We start from the raw sequence: 16,483 nt of genomic DNA on the forward strand, positions 1-16,483 counted from the left end.
AGAATCTTATTTATTAAAAAATAAATATAATAGTGACGTAAAAAGTAAAAAGATGAATATACTACGATTGTTGGTAGAAAAATTAGCACTAATTTATTCTTAGGGTAGGCGACCGTTTGGTTCGATTAATCAAAAGTGGGGATCTGACTTAGGGATGACAATGGACCGGGTATGGCAATACCATCTTTGTACTTGCTTCCCATCCCCATCCTCATCCTCGTTTAAGAGGTTTTGGGGAATCCTCGTTCCCATTCCCTTTGAGAGGCTATCCCCGATCCCCATCTCGAATCCTTGATTTTTTTGTATAAAAAATATTAATCCTCACATTACATTTCAAATCAGGACACTACAAGTGAATCGTGATGGTCAGCGAAAATCTTGAGGGAGGGCTGTATGACATTCATATTGCTACACAATAGTTGTGGTCCATTTAGTTTGTTTATGCCCCTCGTGAATGTCAATTCTGGCATAGTCGAGACTAGTTATATTTTAGGGGACTAGCTAGTTTAATTATCTGTAATTTTTTCTTTAACTCAAGTTACTAAGCTCATAAGGGTGTCTTTGCACCTAATGTCTTCAAGCATGCAAGGTTTTAGAGTCATTGGCCTAACACTTGCTAGATTGCTTATCTAGAAAGCTTAAGGGAGTTAGACATTACACATTTCACATGGTATTAACTAGAAAACAAAAAGATGACAAAATAAAAATAAAAAAGCCTTATTTTTGTTTTAAGTCATAGGTTGGTATGATTTGGAATGAGTGCTGTTATTTCCACCTTGTCTTATTTCCTCACCCACCTTATTTTCCCACCCACCCACTACGTAAATTTGAAAAGAAAAAAAAACCAATCCTATCTTTCCACCAACCATTATTCCAAAAATACCCTTTAATTATTAACTTAAATAAATTCACACATGTATTAATGAATTTTATTGATTAAGGGTTTTTAATTAATTTTATTTTTGTATAAAACAAAAATTAATTTCCTTTTTAATCTTTCACCGTCTTCCTCTTACCCCCTCTCTCCTCCCTTTCTAATCTTTGGATTCTCTCCCCACTTTTGTCTTCCATCTCTGTTCTCCTTCCCTCTCTGATCTCATCCAGAGGGGAAATAGCAGCATTTTTTTTCTTTTTTTTATAAATTTAAACATTAAAAAACTCGGAACACGTCATTCTCATGGATCCATCCAGTTACAGCCACAAGACGTCCATCCACCGGCGCAGTTTAGCACGACCCGCCAGGTCAGCAGCCAGTAACTCCCGCGGGAGCGTGACACGTGTCGGTAAGTTCCATTTTTAGGGCTTGAGGTTAGCGTGCGTGGGCTTGAAGCAGCAGCTGCTTGTTTCGTTTTTGTTTGTCTTTCTCTCGTCTCGTGGTGCGCTCGCGTCCCCCGACTATTGGCGAAAACTTCAAAATTCCATTTTTGTCCTTCTTCCTCGCCCTCTCTCTCTCTCTCTCTCACAGGCACATAAAGATTATAGCCGATGCTAATTTAATGGCAGCTGCAAAACCCTAGCCGCTATGTACTGTGAAAACGATAAACATGGCCAGGACCTGTGAGTTCTTTCATCATTTCCCAATTATTCAATTTTCTGTGTGTTGCCATTATAGCACTGAAGATTTTGTACGTTTGTTTTTTGAATTAGAAAATTAAATTCCGAATTTTCCTCCAATTCATTTTCCACTTGATCCTGTTTGGTCCCCGAGAAAACTGAGGGGAGGAGAAAGGACAAGGGAATGTGAATTTTACATATATTGTCACGTAGTTTGTAAACATATACGTTAATTTTGCCAACTAATTGTGCTAAGCTTGATTGAGTTGTTCTATATAATTTCACTGTGAACCAAGTCCATGGAATATGTTTAAGTTGCAGTTTTGATTTTGTGTTCTTCTGTATTTATCCGAAACCAACAGGACAACGTTCTGTAGATGGTTTATGAAACTAAGTTGTATGCATTTCAACCTTGAGATTTCAGGTCATGATGGTAATTTGCTTGGGTTTCAGAGTTTTGATTGGGATGGATCAGTGTTGGAATCAAAATTGGCTTTCTATTAGGCATATTGAAGTTTGAATAAATTTTTCCAGTGCTGTGGATAGTATTGGGCATATATTGCTCGCCCTTGTCCAGAATGGCAGAAGACAGCCTACGGATTGGTGGGTTTTCTTCTGGTCTGGCCGTGATATTGAATGACGAGGATAGTAAAGAGAATTCGTCGAAAACCCATCTTGTTTCATACTGTGATGATTTTGGCCATCAATCAGTGGAGCGGACCTTAGAATATGTTCTTGGTCTCCCTAACAAATCTGTTGGTTTGTTGCCCAGTCCAATTGATAACAATCTAGTTCGCTGCATTATACAGAAAGAATTCTCTAAATTGCACGCCAATTCAAGTGCTTTGGTTAGAAACAGAGATGGAATTTGTATTCCTGGGAATGGCTGTGGTCCCCACATCATTGGTCTTGATGAATTCAGTATTCGTGGTGATATTAGACCTATTAAGCCACCTTTGCTTGTAGAGAGCTTAGCAATGTTCAGCAGTGCCAGAGCTAATGCTTTTGTGTGGAAAGGTAAATGGATGTATGAAGTTATTCTAGAAACTTCAGGTATTCAGCAACTTGGATGGGCAACTGTTTCTTGCCCTTTTACTGACCATAAGGGTGTAGGTGATGCTGATGATTCGTATGCATTTGATGGGAGGAGGGTTAGAAAATGGAACAAGGATGCTGAGCTATATGGTCAATCGTGGGTTGTTGGTGATGCTATTGGCTGCTGCATAGATTTGGATTGTAATGAAATATCATTCTACAGAAATGGTGTCTCACTTGGGGCTGCATTTCATGGCATTCGTAAGATGGGACCAGTATCTGGATATTATCCTGCAATCTCTCTTTCTCAGGGTGAACGATGCGAATTAAATTTTGGGGCCCGCCCCTTTAGATTTCCCATTGAAGGCTACCTTCCCCTTCAAGAACCTCCATCCTTAATTCCAGTTGCTACTCAGTTGCTGTGTTGCTTGTCAAGGCTTTTGGGTATGCACTCTGTTGAGCAGGCAAAGCATTCTTCTGTTCAAAAATTGAGGCGACTGAAGAGGTTTGTTTCACATGAAGAACTTTTGTATCCTACTTCTCATGGGCTATGCGAGGAATTTTTCTCTGTACTTGGAGTAGATGTTTGGAGCATAGAGTACATTGCCTGGGGTCCATTTCTGTCATTCATGATGGAAGTGTTTGGGCAGCAGGTGCCCCATGATTATTCAAGCTTAGATAGAGTTCTTGATGTCTTTCTGGAATTTGAAGGATCACATTTGCTGTTTGAACATTTCATAAATGCCCTGGCGTGTGGTTGCAAAATAGCTCCACTGGTTCTAAAAGAGTGCCCATGCTCAGGGTCATACCCATACCTCGTGTTGGCATGCCATATCTTGAGACGACAAGAGCTTATGGTGCTTTGGTGGAAATCGCCTGATTTTGAATTCCTTTTTGAAGGGTTCCTGTCACGGAAGAATCCGAATAAGCATGATCTTGAATCCATGATGCCTTCTGTTTCGTGGCCTGGTTCATGTGAGGATGCGTCATATGAAAGCACCATGGTGTTGACAACTAAAGCTTTATCTGAAGCAGTCAGTAAGGTACATATTAAGCTAAAGAGCTTGATTTTCTTTTATTGCCATAATTTAGTTTGTCTTACTTGTTGGTTGGTATTGTCCATATTATATTATTTCTAGAATGTAAAATTTGGGCAAGGGGATGAAGAACCTCTTTGAAATTGTTAATCATATAATAAGCGAGAGTGCAAGGATATAGAAATATTTGTAACATTGAACAAGAAGTATGATGAATGTCACAATTTTCCTCATGGACGTTTTCAATTAGGGCAAGTTAAAATCATATAATTTGAGCTTTAATGTTCAATTAAACCATGTAAATTGGCAGCAAGCGCACATGAATCTCTCTCTCTCTCTCTCTCTCTCTCTCTCTCTCTCACTTGTACCAGATAACATGGCATGTGATCCATATGATTCTATAAGTAGGATTCTACACTAAATCCCATGAAACCTGAATAGATGAAGATGTAGATAAGGACATATTTCTTGCTTTTGTTGAATTGATCGTAAAGGCATATTCATCTACTTAAGTCCTGCTTGGGGACAAGTTGAGTTGATAAAGATATAGATAAGTACATATTTGTGCTTATGTCATAGGAAAAATTTAGTTTCATATTCCTGTATTCCAATATGAAAGTATTGAATCCATGCTTATTTATTTGGACAAAAAATCTATGCTAATCTCATTTTGTATTTAAATTTTAAGCTTTGAATTAAGTAGTGAATTTCCTCTTGTGGTGTATGCTGTGATTTGAGTTTGGAGGGGAACTGCTTTATCTTTGATGTGAAGTTGATTAATTAGTATTTGAATTTTTAATATGGATATATACAGTATTTTACATCATCAATGTTTGACATGGAGGTGAACAATATTTAACATCATCAGCTTGTTTTCTATGGGATTCCTTTGATCCATTCTAAATTGTAGTGTGACAAGTCTAATTACAGTAATGTTAATCATTTAGTTGGCGACAGATAGATTTGGAATTTCATATCTGAGGGCACTTTTTTCATTGTAATTATTTATAGCTTATGCTGAGCAACATATACAGTTGTGAAGTTCCACACTAAATTTTTGCTGATAATCCATGTTATATTCGCAGATTGAGGAGAAGCATAGGGATCTATGTCGCTTGGTCATACAGTTCATACCACCTGTGACGCCTCCCCAGTTGCCTGGTTCAGTGTTCAGAACATTTTTACAGAACATTCTACTAAAGAACAGAGGAGCTGACCGGAACCTTCCACCTCCGGGAGTTTCAAGCAATTCCGTTCTTGTTTCTTTGTATACAGTTATACTTCATTTTTTATCTGAAGGGTTTGCAATGGGAGATATTTGTGGCTGGTTGAAGAGCAGTGAAAATGGTCCTGATGTTGGTTTTCTTCATAGGGGTGGTCAACGAAGCTTCCCTGTAGGTTTATTTCTTAGAAATGATCCTCATCGAAATGACAATTCTAGGCTTGGAGGATCGTTTAGTCATCTCTCAAAATCAAACCCTGTAAATGATGAGGAAGCAGAAGTAATTCGGTGGGAGGAAGGCTGTATGGATGATGAAGAAACCGGAGTGACTCATTCAAGTACAAAAAAACCATGTTGTTGCTCATGTTATAATGATGATTTTACAAGAATCTCAAAGTATCCGATTAGATACACAGCCAAAGGTTCTCATGTCCATTGCAGTCCAATTCCAGAGAGATCTGCTCATGTTGCTACAGAATGCAGTACTGGAAATTTGAATGATGAATTAGCAGATAAACCTAGCTCTAGTTATCAATCTGAATCTGAGTTTAGTTATTGCCCAGTGCAGCAATTGAGGTTTGTACCAAGGGAAAATAATATGTCTTCAGCCACACTCAGAGAAGAAGAACTTCTAGATGTTCTGTTGCTGTTGTATCATATAGGTCTTGCACCAAATTTTAAGCAGGTAAGGAGATAATGGGCAAGATCGTTTTTTTATTTAAAGAATACAGAGTGTTGCTGATCAATGTTTTTGTTATCCTTAACCTGTTGTGGTCAACATCTATATCGTTGTAGTCATGGTCTGATGTGGTTTTGTCTTTAACAGGTTAGCATTCTTAGCAGATAAAAATTTGTTAAGGCTAAAACTTAAAATAACATTGGAATTGTGATATTCTGTTGGTTGATTTGATGATACTGTTATTTGCTTGGTTTTATGTTTCCTTGTTTATTTTTTCCCATATATGTTTTGATTTTAATAGTAACACTGTCAGGCCTTTTGTTCTCTGCCTTCTGGTTGTGTGCTTTTATTTGTTGATTTATTTGCCTTGCCTTTTACGCGAACTGACCAAAACCTTCTAGGTGTGATCATAGTCCTCTTACTGATTAATCTGAAACGTAGGTATTATATTTCATGATGCGTGTGCATTTGTGTGTGTATTTCAAATGTTGTAAGATTTCTGAAATGTTAAAATCCTGGTTGCAGGCATCGTACTACATGTCTCACCAGTCGCAGTCAATATCCCTCCTTGAAGAAGCTGATAAAAAAATAAGAGAAAAAGTTAGTAGTGAGCAATTAAAGCGTTTGAAAGAAGCCCGCAACAGTTATAGAGAAGAAGTTATTAATTGTGTCAGACAATGTGCTTGGTAAGATGACCTTGAAGATTAGCTTGTTTCCATAATTTATATATGTGCTGTTTACCTAAATTTTTTTTGGCTACAAGTGTTCAGAAGAATTAACTGTCTTTTACCCCCCTTTCTTTTCTCTTAAATATATGTTTGTAGCATTATTTGTCTTTTAAATTTAACCATATTCGTAGAATGATCGGGGGACACACATTTTTGACACATATTTTGACACACATTGTAGACCATTGGATTAAAGCATAATTAATGGCTGGATTTAATCTGACTTTATAATTATTTATTTATTTAATAAAACTTTTGGAGGGTCTTGGGAACATAAATAATAACTTTCAATTTTCTTTTCTCTCTCCAATCTCACAAGACCCGAAAAGGAAAACAATAAAAACAACTCTTTCATCCTTTTTTTTTTGGCGCAAAACTCTTTCATCCTTTTTATTTTTTGCACAAAACTCTTTCATCATTTTGTTTTTTGCGCAAAACTTTTTCATCCTTTTTCTTTTTGCTCAAAACTTTTTCATCCTTTTTTTTTTGCTCAAAACTTTTTCATCCTTTTTTTTTTGCACAAAACTCTTTCATCCTTTTTGGGGCTGAAATATCACCTGTTTCTTCTCAACCCTTTTAACCAATTCGTTTCCTACTCACCCCAGTCTTGGCTGAGCCAAATCATCATCTTTACCCACATGTTAGAGCATGTAGTTGTTTGGTGCCCCTCAGAACTGTACCTTGGGGTTATTAGCCATTCTAACTACAATGGTGAGCTGGGGTCCTTTGTTTCTGCAACTTATAAATGGCTTGGCTTAACCAGTAATATCCAAATGATTTAACTTGATAACTTGATAAGAACGCCAGATTAGAAACAATACTTTAACTCGATAAGAAAGCCATTCTAACTACAATGTTGAGCTGGGATACTTTGAAAGCCAGATTAGAAACAATACTTTAACTTGATAAGAAAAGTCTGTAAAACTTGATGTAAATTTGGATAATAGCTAGATCAGTAGATTGAGAGGATGCTCTCTCAAATGATTTATAGTTAGCCATCTTCTATTCTGGTGTCTGGGGTTAAGACATCTTCTACTCTGGTGTCTGGGGTTAAGCCAAACAACTTATAAGTTGCAGAACCGAGGATCACCATTGTAGAGTTAGAATAAGCAATAGCCCCTAGGTGCAGATATGAGGGAATCCAAACAACTACATGCTCTAACATTTGCATGAAGATGCTGATGATTTTGCTACTCAGCCAAGAGTAGGAGGAAACGAATTTGTTAAGGGTTAGAGCAAGAATGGGTGAAAAGAACAGAGATGTTTCAGCCCAAAAAAGAACAAAAAAAAAAGAGGTTTTGTTTTTATTTTTTTATTTTTCGGGTCTGGTGAGATTGGAGAGAGAAACAAGAGGACATTAAAAGTTGTCCTCATTTATACTCTCAAGGCACTACACAATTTTTATTAAATATTAAATGATTATATAGTCAGATCCAATCTCAGCCATTAAATGTGCTTTAATCCAATGGTTAATAAGGTGTGTCAAAATGTGTGGCTTTTTGTGTGTCCCTCGATCCTGACCCTATGTATATGTATTATTCTCACATCCGGATGTCTCGTGCGGATACCACTGTAAACAGGGAGGAAAGTAGGGAAAGGTAGTAGAAAAGACATGGGGTCCGCACTATAATAACATCTGGACGTCCGCATAGGAGATTTCTATATATATACACACACACATACATAGTTTAGGTTTTTTGCATACATTTACGTACTCTGTTTCCTTTGGTCACTCTGTCATGGATTACAGGTACCGTATTACTCTAATTTCTCGATGGAAGCAAAGAGGAATGTATGCAACATGCATGTGGACTGTCCAGTTGCTTCTGGTTCTTAGCAAAGTGGATCTACTGTTCTTGTATATCCCTGAATATTATCTGGAAGCTCTGGTAAGTTGATTCTTCTTTTATTGAACTTGACAGATTTGATGTGCAGTGAATCCCTGTCAAAAAATTATGTAAAATTGATTTGAGTATAAGTGCTTGCGCTTTTCCCTTCTGATAGGAGAAAGATTATGTTTTCACTTGTTTTGTTGCATATAATAAGCATTAACACTTGTGTTTGCTCGTGTTTTATTGCATCATGTAATAAGAATATTCCTGTCTTAAGTTCTTTTCATTCAATGTTTTTTTGAGGATGACATTCGCATGTTACTAATTCTCCAGAAAAATATCGGGTGGTCTCAGTATGTACTATCCCTTGAGAGTGGTTACATTAGGATGCTATATAATTGCTTGGAAAAATTCTGAGAGAGAGCTTTGAATATTTCTACAAATTTGTTAACTTCTGATCTTTTATATGTGACAAGTATAAAAGGTAAATAAGGATAGAAAAAGGTTCATCTGCTCTCTTAAAGTTTCTGGAAATACTAGATATAGCCACAAATTGCTATGACTTATTGAGCCAGGCTTTCTGAAGCACTCTGTATTTGGAATTATTCATTGCTCTACTATTCCTGCAGGTTGATTGCTTCCATGTGTTGCGCAAAAGTGATCCTCCCTTTGTACCTTCATCAATATTTATCAAGCAAGGCCTTGCTTCATTTGTATGTTTTATCTTTTAACCTTGTGTTTCCTACTTTCTATTATGTGCTCTACTCTGTGTACAATTTGACATGACAGTTACATACTGAAAAATACAAATGTACGCCTGTAATTTGTCGATGGATTACTGGCTATTGGATTTAAAAACGATAATTGTTTAAACTGACAATTCTTTAAAAAGAAATTAAGGATCCACTGTAATGAACACAAATTATTTCTTTTCAGATGTGATAATTGAGCATCAAAATAATCTGTGTTTTGATTTACCTGAAAAACAATATTAACTCTGAAGTTTGCTATATTACACGTGCTTATTAAGGGAAAAAATGATTTTGTCATATTTTATGTGCTTTAGCTTTTTTAGCGTAGATCCTCTGAAATTTGGACCCTGATTTTTCCATTTGCCAACATGACCAGCTTATTCATGAAGATTATGAGTATATTTTTTTTGGGTTTGTTTTTTTCCTAGATATTTGAATAATGTATTTGGAATGCTGAATCTGTGTCTTGTTTCACAGGTAACTTTTGTGGTCACGCACTTCAATGATCCTCGAATATCAAGTGCTGATCTACGGGACCTGCTTCTCCAATCGATCTCAGTCTTGGTACAGTACAAAGAATATTTGGCCGTTTTTGAGAGTAATGAAGCAGCCACACAGAGGATGCCAAAGGCATTGCTGTCAGCATTTGATAATAGATCATGGATCCCAGTGACGAACATTCTTCTGCGTTTGTGCAAGGGATCTGGCTTTGGTTCTTCAAAACATGGAGAGTCGTCATCATCTGTTGTCTTCCAGGTGAATGATCTTAATTTTGCTTTAGGATTTTCATCGTATATCTTGTTACCATCAAATAGCTTCTGATTCTTCTCTGGCCTCTTAATTCATGCAGAGATTGTTAGGGGAAACTTGTGTCAGTGATGAAGAGTTGTTCTCAGCTTTTCTCAATCGCCTGTTTAACACTCTCAGCTGGACAATGACTGAATTCTCAGTTTCAGTTAGAGAAATGCAAGAGAAGTACCAGGTGTGGATAATTTTATCCCTATTCAGACATGCAGTAATATATTATTATTATTAGCATTTGATTTGTGTTTTACTTGATTAGTTTTATCTCTGTTTTCTACTTATATAACTCTAGCTTAAACACACTTTGGTTTTATTGAGAAGAAAGATTCTCTCTCTCTCTCTCTCTGTGTATAAATATGTACACACACTATGTATGCTGTATGTCATGCATAGATGAGCTTGGACTTCACTGTGGGGGGTGCTATTGTAATGGGGAACTTAGAGAGGAAATAGTGAAAAGATATTGGAGTGACTTGGTAATAAATAGCCTCATATTAGTGACTTGGTAATAAATGGCCTCATATTTAACCAATTTGACTTGGTTTCACACTTTTATTGTCACAACAATATATGTTTCAAAGCAAAATGAACACGGTTCATCAAAAGCAAACTAATTCAGTGAAAGTCCTGTTCTAAGGTGAAATTGTACTGGCTGCCCTGCCGGTTCCCAGTTAACTAGGTTGCTCCAGACTGAGGATACTCATGTTTGACTGTGGTATAGTCAGTAATAGTTCGAGCGCTATGCATGGGAAAGTGCAAATTTTTACTTGGCTATTTTACATTCCAATTTTTTGTATTTCCCTCCTCAGATTTTATTTTATTTTTTTAATTTTGAAGTAAACATCTCTTGCAGGTATTAGAGTTCCAGCAAAAGAAATGCAGTGTCATATTTGATCTTTCAAGCAACCTTGCAAGGGTTTTGGAGTTCTGTACCCATGCGATACCTCAAGCATTTCTATCTGGAGCTGAAACAAACCTTCGAAGGTTAACTGAGTTAATAGTCTTTATTCTGAGCCACATAACATCAGCAGAAGATGCTGAGTTTTTTGACTTGTAAGATTCTGTGCTTGCAAATACAAAGACGGCTATTACTTTCCAATTTATCTGTGGTGATGCACTCCAAAAATGAACTTATCTTTGCTCTCACCATAAGCAATGCACGAAGTTAATTTTGGGGTGTAAATAAAAGTTCTTTATTTTTCGTAGTTTTTATGTTTTATGTTTATCTTTTTTATCTATTTTTTATTGGATTTAATGATGGTGCTGTAAACTGCTATGCAGCATTGTACTGTGAGGGGCATATGCATGTAAATAAAATAAAAATAAGAGGATCGAACCCATTTCTTCCCACTCCTTTCAAATTTAATAAATGTTGGTTGATCGTATTTTTTCATTATAGTTCTGTGATATCATTTACTATTTGATTCCTTTGAATTCCATATTTGAAGTTGTGGGGATTGGTATTGATGGCAAGCTGTTCCATGGAAAATCCTTGATTTTGCTTTTTATACGATCCATGACGGTCTTCAAATTGTTTTGGAATTTTCACTTTTCCTTTTAGACTTTCGTACTTTGATCGAGCTATCTCGCTGTTGGTTGATTGTATTCTCTTATATTTGTCTTTTTCATGTATCATTTATCGGATTCTGTTTTGCAGGTCGCTGAGAAGACATGGTCAATCCTTAGAAAAAGTAAACCGAGGAATGATATTGGCACCTCTTGTCGGTATTATCTTGAATTTGTTAAATGCTAGTGAACAGATGGAATGCATGGAACACAACAATGTAGTGAGCATCTTCGCAAGCATGGGTTGCCTTGACAGTTTTCATTGCAGATTCCAATACCTATTGGATTACAACTGGGTTAGCCTCTCTCTCTCTCTCTCTCTCTCTCTCTCTCTCTCTCTCTCTCTCTCTCTTTGGGGTGAAGAGATGCAGTCTTTTCATCTAACAAAAATTAAAAGTGTTATTGACCAACATGGTCCCCCAACATCTGCTCCAGTCTCATTTTGGTCCACCAACTAAAATTTTCATTTCAATAGTTCTCCAACTCTCTATTTCGTATCAAATTGGTCCTACTGTCAAAGTCTGTCAATTTAGCCATTAAATTGAGGGGTAAAACCGTCCATATGAAATAAAATATTAATAAAGTAATTAAAATTTGAAGTAAAATATTGCAAAAATTATTACAACTGAAAAAAAAAAAAAGAATTTGTCGCAGAATAGAGAAGAACAAGAACAGAGACCTGTACTGCCACCACCACCACTCCAATCCCAAACCCAGCTAACTCATACAACAGCCACTCTCTCTCTCTCACTGCGACCACCACCTCCTCTCCCACCAAAAGCTTCTCAAGACACCCACCGCCTCTCTCTTCCCCCACCCCTGGGCCTAGCCCCAACACCCATGAAGCCCACTTCTCCTGCAACTCATAATCAGAATCAGATCCTATTCACCTGGATTTTCTCACTTTTTCCCTCACTTTCTAGCCTAGATTCTCTCTCACACTGACTCGAGTCAGTAAGTCTGACTCACCAACTCACCAATTTTGCAATTCTCGGAATCACTAAACTCTCACCTCATTTCTCTCTTGGCTTCTTTCACATTGGACGAAGCTTGTGGACTTCACTTGAAGACTCAAAGACTCCAAGCCTTTGATTTCTCTCCAGTTGGGCAGCTGAAGCTGAGCAAAATGTTGAATGCCTAGTGTATAATAATTTGTTTAAATGAATTGAAGATATCAATAACCTCAAATTGAGTGGTTTGTTTTGTTGTATGGGATGCTATTTTGGTGGTGATGATGCTGCTGTTTTGGGTTTTCTTCAATGCGATCAAGTAGCATTGTGTTGCTTTTAGGATGAAATAAATTGTTGTTGCTGCTTCTAGTTGAATCCAATTGGTCTGCTTTTTGCTTTTTGAAGTGTTGTGGCAGACATTGGGGCTGCAAGCGGCTTCACATTAGCTTATATGTATGATTTTACCCCTCAATTTAACAGTAAAATTGACAGACTTTGACGGTAGGACTGTTCTGATACTAAATGAAGAGTTGGAAGACTATTGAAATGAAAAATTTAGTTGATGGACCAAAATGAGACTGGAGCAAAAGTTGGGGGACCATTTCGGTCAATAACCCAAAATTAAAAATATTTTAGAATTTATTTTTCTTCTCTTGTGAATGTAAAGCAAGTTTATCAGTCCTATCATAGCTGTGTATGCAATTAATTAACATCAGTAACCTGGTTTCTACTTGTTCACGATTTCTGTGAAGCATTTAAGTTTAACTCAATTAGTAAGATCTTTTCACATGCATGTATCCTTCCGTGATTTAGGTGGGGTTTGTAGCTGTGTCTTTAGGTTGTTCATAGGGCTGAGTCCTTGACATCGAATTCCATATAACAAATTAATTTTCAGTAGGTTTCTCTCTCAATAGAAGAGGATAAAAAGATGACAAAAGAAAGGAAAAAGCTCTTCATTGGATTTTACACAAATATGCTGTATTTACCATCTTGTTTATACTGTAGTTTGTTTATTTTCCAGGCTGGAACCTTTAGAGGCGATACTTATCTTGTAAAACTTGCCCAGTTAGAGAATTTTCTTAGCCTCCTTAGCCGGAGCCAATCACAAGAAAATACAATATACAGTGGAGAAACAGATGGGAATGATGACACGTGCTGCATTTGTTATGCCTGTGAAGCAGATGCCGAGTTTTCACCTTGTTCGCATAGGTCTTGTTATGGCTGCATAACGAGGCATCTTTTGAATTCCCACAGATGCTTTTTTTGCAATGCAACCGTTGTGGATGTCGTCCGGATTAGTGAGAAGAGTTGATAACATTGCTTTTTAGTTTGTTCCTTTTAGTTTGGGTTCTTGTCTCCTTGTATTTATCCTTGAGCTGGTCAGCAACTGATCACTCACTGCTGCTCAAGTGTCAGCCACACAGAAGTGTGAAATGGCAGAGCACAAAAGGAAGAAAATGTAGAAGGGAGGGAAGGAGGAAAGAAATATAGAAGATAATTTACTTCCAGTTTCTGCATTTAGAATTATATAATTATACAATGTATATAATCGATCTACAATGTTACAGTGTTGGGGTGTGGAAAAGACTTCAGTGGTGGATGGTTGGTGAAGAATTTTGTAGAGTTAGAGGGCATTATTCTGTAAATATGAGATGTAAATGGAAAGGAAAATCTTTTGGCTCTCTCTCTCTCTCTCTCTCTCTCTCTCTCTCTCTCTCTCAAACAAACAAACTGCACAACCTTTTATTCATTGATTTGGACATTGCTGCACTGCGAAAGATAAAGCAGTCAGTCAAAAGTGGTGCTTTTGTTGCCAACTTAAAAGTGCCATTCACACATTGAAGAGTACAAAGTTATTATTTTTATTGGGGGTAAAACCGAGTTGACTAAGAAGTCAACAAACTGTCACCGTATCGAACTAGACCAGTTCTAACTGGTTCTAGTCTCGGTTTTACACCTCCAAACACCCGCCGGACTGGATTGGTGGATTTTAATATACATATGTAATAAATGCTTGTAATTTAGGGTTTGACAATGTCAGTTGTTAAACCGGTTCAAAACCATATGCTTGTAATTTTTCATGTTACTAGAATATCTGCAGCAATGAGCATAAACATCTGTAATTTATAAATAAAAAGTAACTGATTATCAATTAGCATGTGTAATATATATATTCTCCTATGCGGACATCCAAACTTTATTATTATGTGGATGTCACGGTTTTTTTACTATCCCACCTCAACTTTCCTTTCTGTTTACAATGGTATCTATACGATAATAACGTGCGGACATTCAAATAAGAGAATAATTAGATATTGTAAAACCGGTTCAAAACTGGAAACCCGTGAAACCGCACCGGTGTTGTAAAGGAACTGCACCGATAGTATCTCTAGCCATATTGGCAATAACCGAACCGCTATATCATGAGGCCCAAGATTAATCCGGCAAATTGGGTAGAAACAGAGCCCAATTGATAATCTTACAGGAAGGAAATGACAAAAGGCCCTCGGCTTAGCCAGAAATGACGCACAAATTGTTTGCTCTGCTTAGGCCTGCTTGCTGCTGGTGGAGATTGCGAGGGCCGAGTGACCAAGTCTCGTAGGCTCCTCCGGAGAGAGAGAGAGAAGGAGAGAGGGAAGCAATGTTGTCTGGTCTGAAATTGCAGGTGAAACCCACAATCAAGCAAAGCTCATACTACAGCTTCCTGGGGAGCACAAAGCCTGGCCGTCTGCCGTACCATCTCAGGCTTCCGGCTCGACGGTTGAACTCGGTGTCCGTACGGTCTGAGTATGTTAACGAAGCATCTCAGCCGTCAGTTTCATCGCACTACACGGAAAGTGTGGGATCTCCATTACCTTCGGCTTCACTTCTTCAGCTCTCGCACTGGAACCTCACCCACCGCCACATCGTCTTGCTCAATGTCGTTGCTTGCGCCGTAACTCTCTCTCTCTCTCTCTAGATTTTTAATATACTTTTTATGCTTTTGGAAGCATAGTTCTGTTTCTGATTGAAGTTTAATATGCTTTGGAAAGTAGATTCTTCAAGGTGTGTTTTTCTTCAGGGTATTCTGAAAGCAAAACCCAACAATCTCAGCTAACATTTTTTGAAAGAATTACAGAAATTGGTGGTGTGTTTCTGCTTTTGAGTCAAGTTTTGTTTTTGGTTTTTGGGTTTTTCTAATAGGCAGCAGTTTCTGCGACGTGGCTCTTCTGCTCTGCAATCCCCGCGCTTCTGGTTTGTAGTCTTGAATACTTGATTTTAATCAGCATTGGAAATTGGCTATGTTTTTCTTGAGCAATCGTTGTTATTAAAGTGAATTTTCAATGTGGTTTTCTAAAGGCTTTCAAGAGAGCAGCTCAATCACTTGAAAAGCTAATGGATGTTATGAGGGAAGAGCTTCCTGACACAATGGCTGCTGTTCGGTTATCCGGGATGGAGATCAGTGACCTCACTATGGAGCTCAGTGATCTTGGGTTGGCATTACCATTTCAAAGTTCTTATATGCTTAAGCAAAATGGAAGATATCTTTAATTAACTCATTATCAGCTGACTCATTTGGTTTGTGGTGCAGCCAGGAAATTACACAGGGTGTTAGAAGTTCCACTCGAGCTGTTCGCGTGGCAGAGGAGAGGTTGCGCCGCTTGACAAACATGGCTCCATCAGGTTATCCATGTCTTCTGTAGTTTTTTTGTTGTTGTTTTAACTTTAGTTTTTCAATTGGATTTTGGAGCAATGAATGTAAAATTCATCTTTACTTGCTTAGCATCGGTGCAGGAGGTAGCCAGTCCGAAAACTGAGGTTCCAGGGCCAGTTTTGGCTAGAACTGCAAGAGGCATACGGGAGGGGATTGTGAAGGGCCGTGCTCTGTGGCAACTGTTTTTCACTATCACCCGGTTCTCTAGGCTGGCACTCAACTTTATAACCAGTCGAAATAAGCGGTAGAGTAGACCACAACCATACAAGAGCTTCAGGGTGAGCAACATCAAATTTTTGTGAATATACATAGCTTTAAAAAAAGAGTTTTGTGTCCCAATTTAATGATTCTAAGTTAGGATGGTGAGCTTTGAAGTCACAGTTTTCCATTTCAGAATGTTGCCTTCATGATAGATATCCTTTGGTTTGCGTTGTTCCTTTTTTTTGTCACTTGGAAGTGTAATTGGTTTCTTGTAGATTTGTATGAGAACAACTCTGTAATGCTTTCTGCTTGATCAAATAACATCGTCTGCTTTTAATTTTCCCCCGTACTATGTTACAGCTTTGATTAAAGTTATGCAATGTTATAATCTGATTAATTTTGGGTGTTAGCTGGCTGTGGCTTGATGTT

At 37.6% G+C, this 16,483-nt stretch overlaps 2 protein-coding genes across 4 annotated transcripts; both read left to right on the forward strand.

Moving 5' to 3' along the window:
• Positions 1 to 1,328: 1,328 nt before the first annotated feature.
• LOC110746102 (E3 ubiquitin-protein ligase RKP) lies at positions 1,329 to 13,841 on the forward strand. Of its 3 annotated transcripts, none has more exons than XM_088254192.1 (11): positions 1,329 to 1,557; positions 1,972 to 3,632; positions 4,712 to 5,533; positions 6,053 to 6,213; positions 8,006 to 8,144; positions 8,717 to 8,800; positions 9,317 to 9,595; positions 9,690 to 9,821; positions 10,497 to 10,696; positions 11,301 to 11,505; positions 13,181 to 13,841. In XM_088254192.1, exons 2-11 carry the CDS (start codon positions 2,133 to 2,135, stop codon positions 13,469 to 13,471), a joined length of 3,813 nt encoding a protein of 1,270 aa, XP_088110318.1. In that variant the 5' UTR covers positions 1,329 to 1,557; positions 1,972 to 2,132; the 3' UTR covers positions 13,472 to 13,841. The 3 variants fall into 3 exon arrangements, with proteins under 3 accessions (XP_088110318.1, XP_088110316.1, XP_088110319.1); XM_088254190.1 differs by having other exon boundaries at positions 1,979 to 3,632; XM_088254193.1 differs by having other exon boundaries at positions 2,008 to 3,632.
• Positions 13,842 to 14,670: 829 nt separating this feature from the next.
• Positions 14,671 to 16,397, forward strand: LOC148293756 (uncharacterized). Its single transcript, XM_088254194.1, has 5 exons — positions 14,671 to 15,094; positions 15,343 to 15,393; positions 15,499 to 15,632; positions 15,731 to 15,822; positions 15,923 to 16,397. The coding sequence occupies exons 1-5, from the start codon at positions 14,801 to 14,803 to the stop codon at positions 16,099 to 16,101; spliced, it is 750 nt and encodes a 249-aa protein (XP_088110320.1). The 5' UTR covers positions 14,671 to 14,800; the 3' UTR covers positions 16,102 to 16,397.
• Positions 16,398 to 16,483: the final 86 nt, after the last annotated feature.

The sequence above is a fragment of the Prunus avium genome, chromosome 6, assembly GCF_965620075.1.
Source record: "Prunus avium chromosome 6, drPruAviu1.hap1.1, whole genome shotgun sequence".
Classification (NCBI taxonomy): domain Eukaryota; kingdom Viridiplantae; phylum Streptophyta; class Magnoliopsida; order Rosales; family Rosaceae; genus Prunus; species Prunus avium.

Bases quoted from the DNA above. Each gene is read 5' to 3' on its own strand.
- LOC148293756 (XM_088254194.1), top strand. From the start codon at position 14,801: ATGTTGTCTGGTCTGAAATTGCAGGTGAAACCCACAATCAAGCAAAGC. The intron at 15,095-15,342 runs GTAACTCTCTCT...TTTTTCTAATAG, and splicing joins TCAATGTCGTTGCTTGCGCC to GCAGCAGTTTCTGCGACGTG. The intron at 15,633-15,730 runs GTTGGCATTACC...TTTGTGGTGCAG, and splicing joins ATGGAGCTCAGTGATCTTGG to CCAGGAAATTACACAGGGTG.
- LOC110746102 (XM_088254192.1), top strand. From the start codon at position 2,133: ATGGCAGAAGACAGCCTACGGATTGGTGGGTTTTCTTCTGGTCTGGCC. The intron at 10,697-11,300 runs GTAAGATTCTGT...TCTGTTTTGCAG, and splicing joins GATGCTGAGTTTTTTGACTT to GTCGCTGAGAAGACATGGTC. The intron at 11,506-13,180 runs GTTAGCCTCTCT...TTTATTTTCCAG, and splicing joins ACCTATTGGATTACAACTGG to GCTGGAACCTTTAGAGGCGA.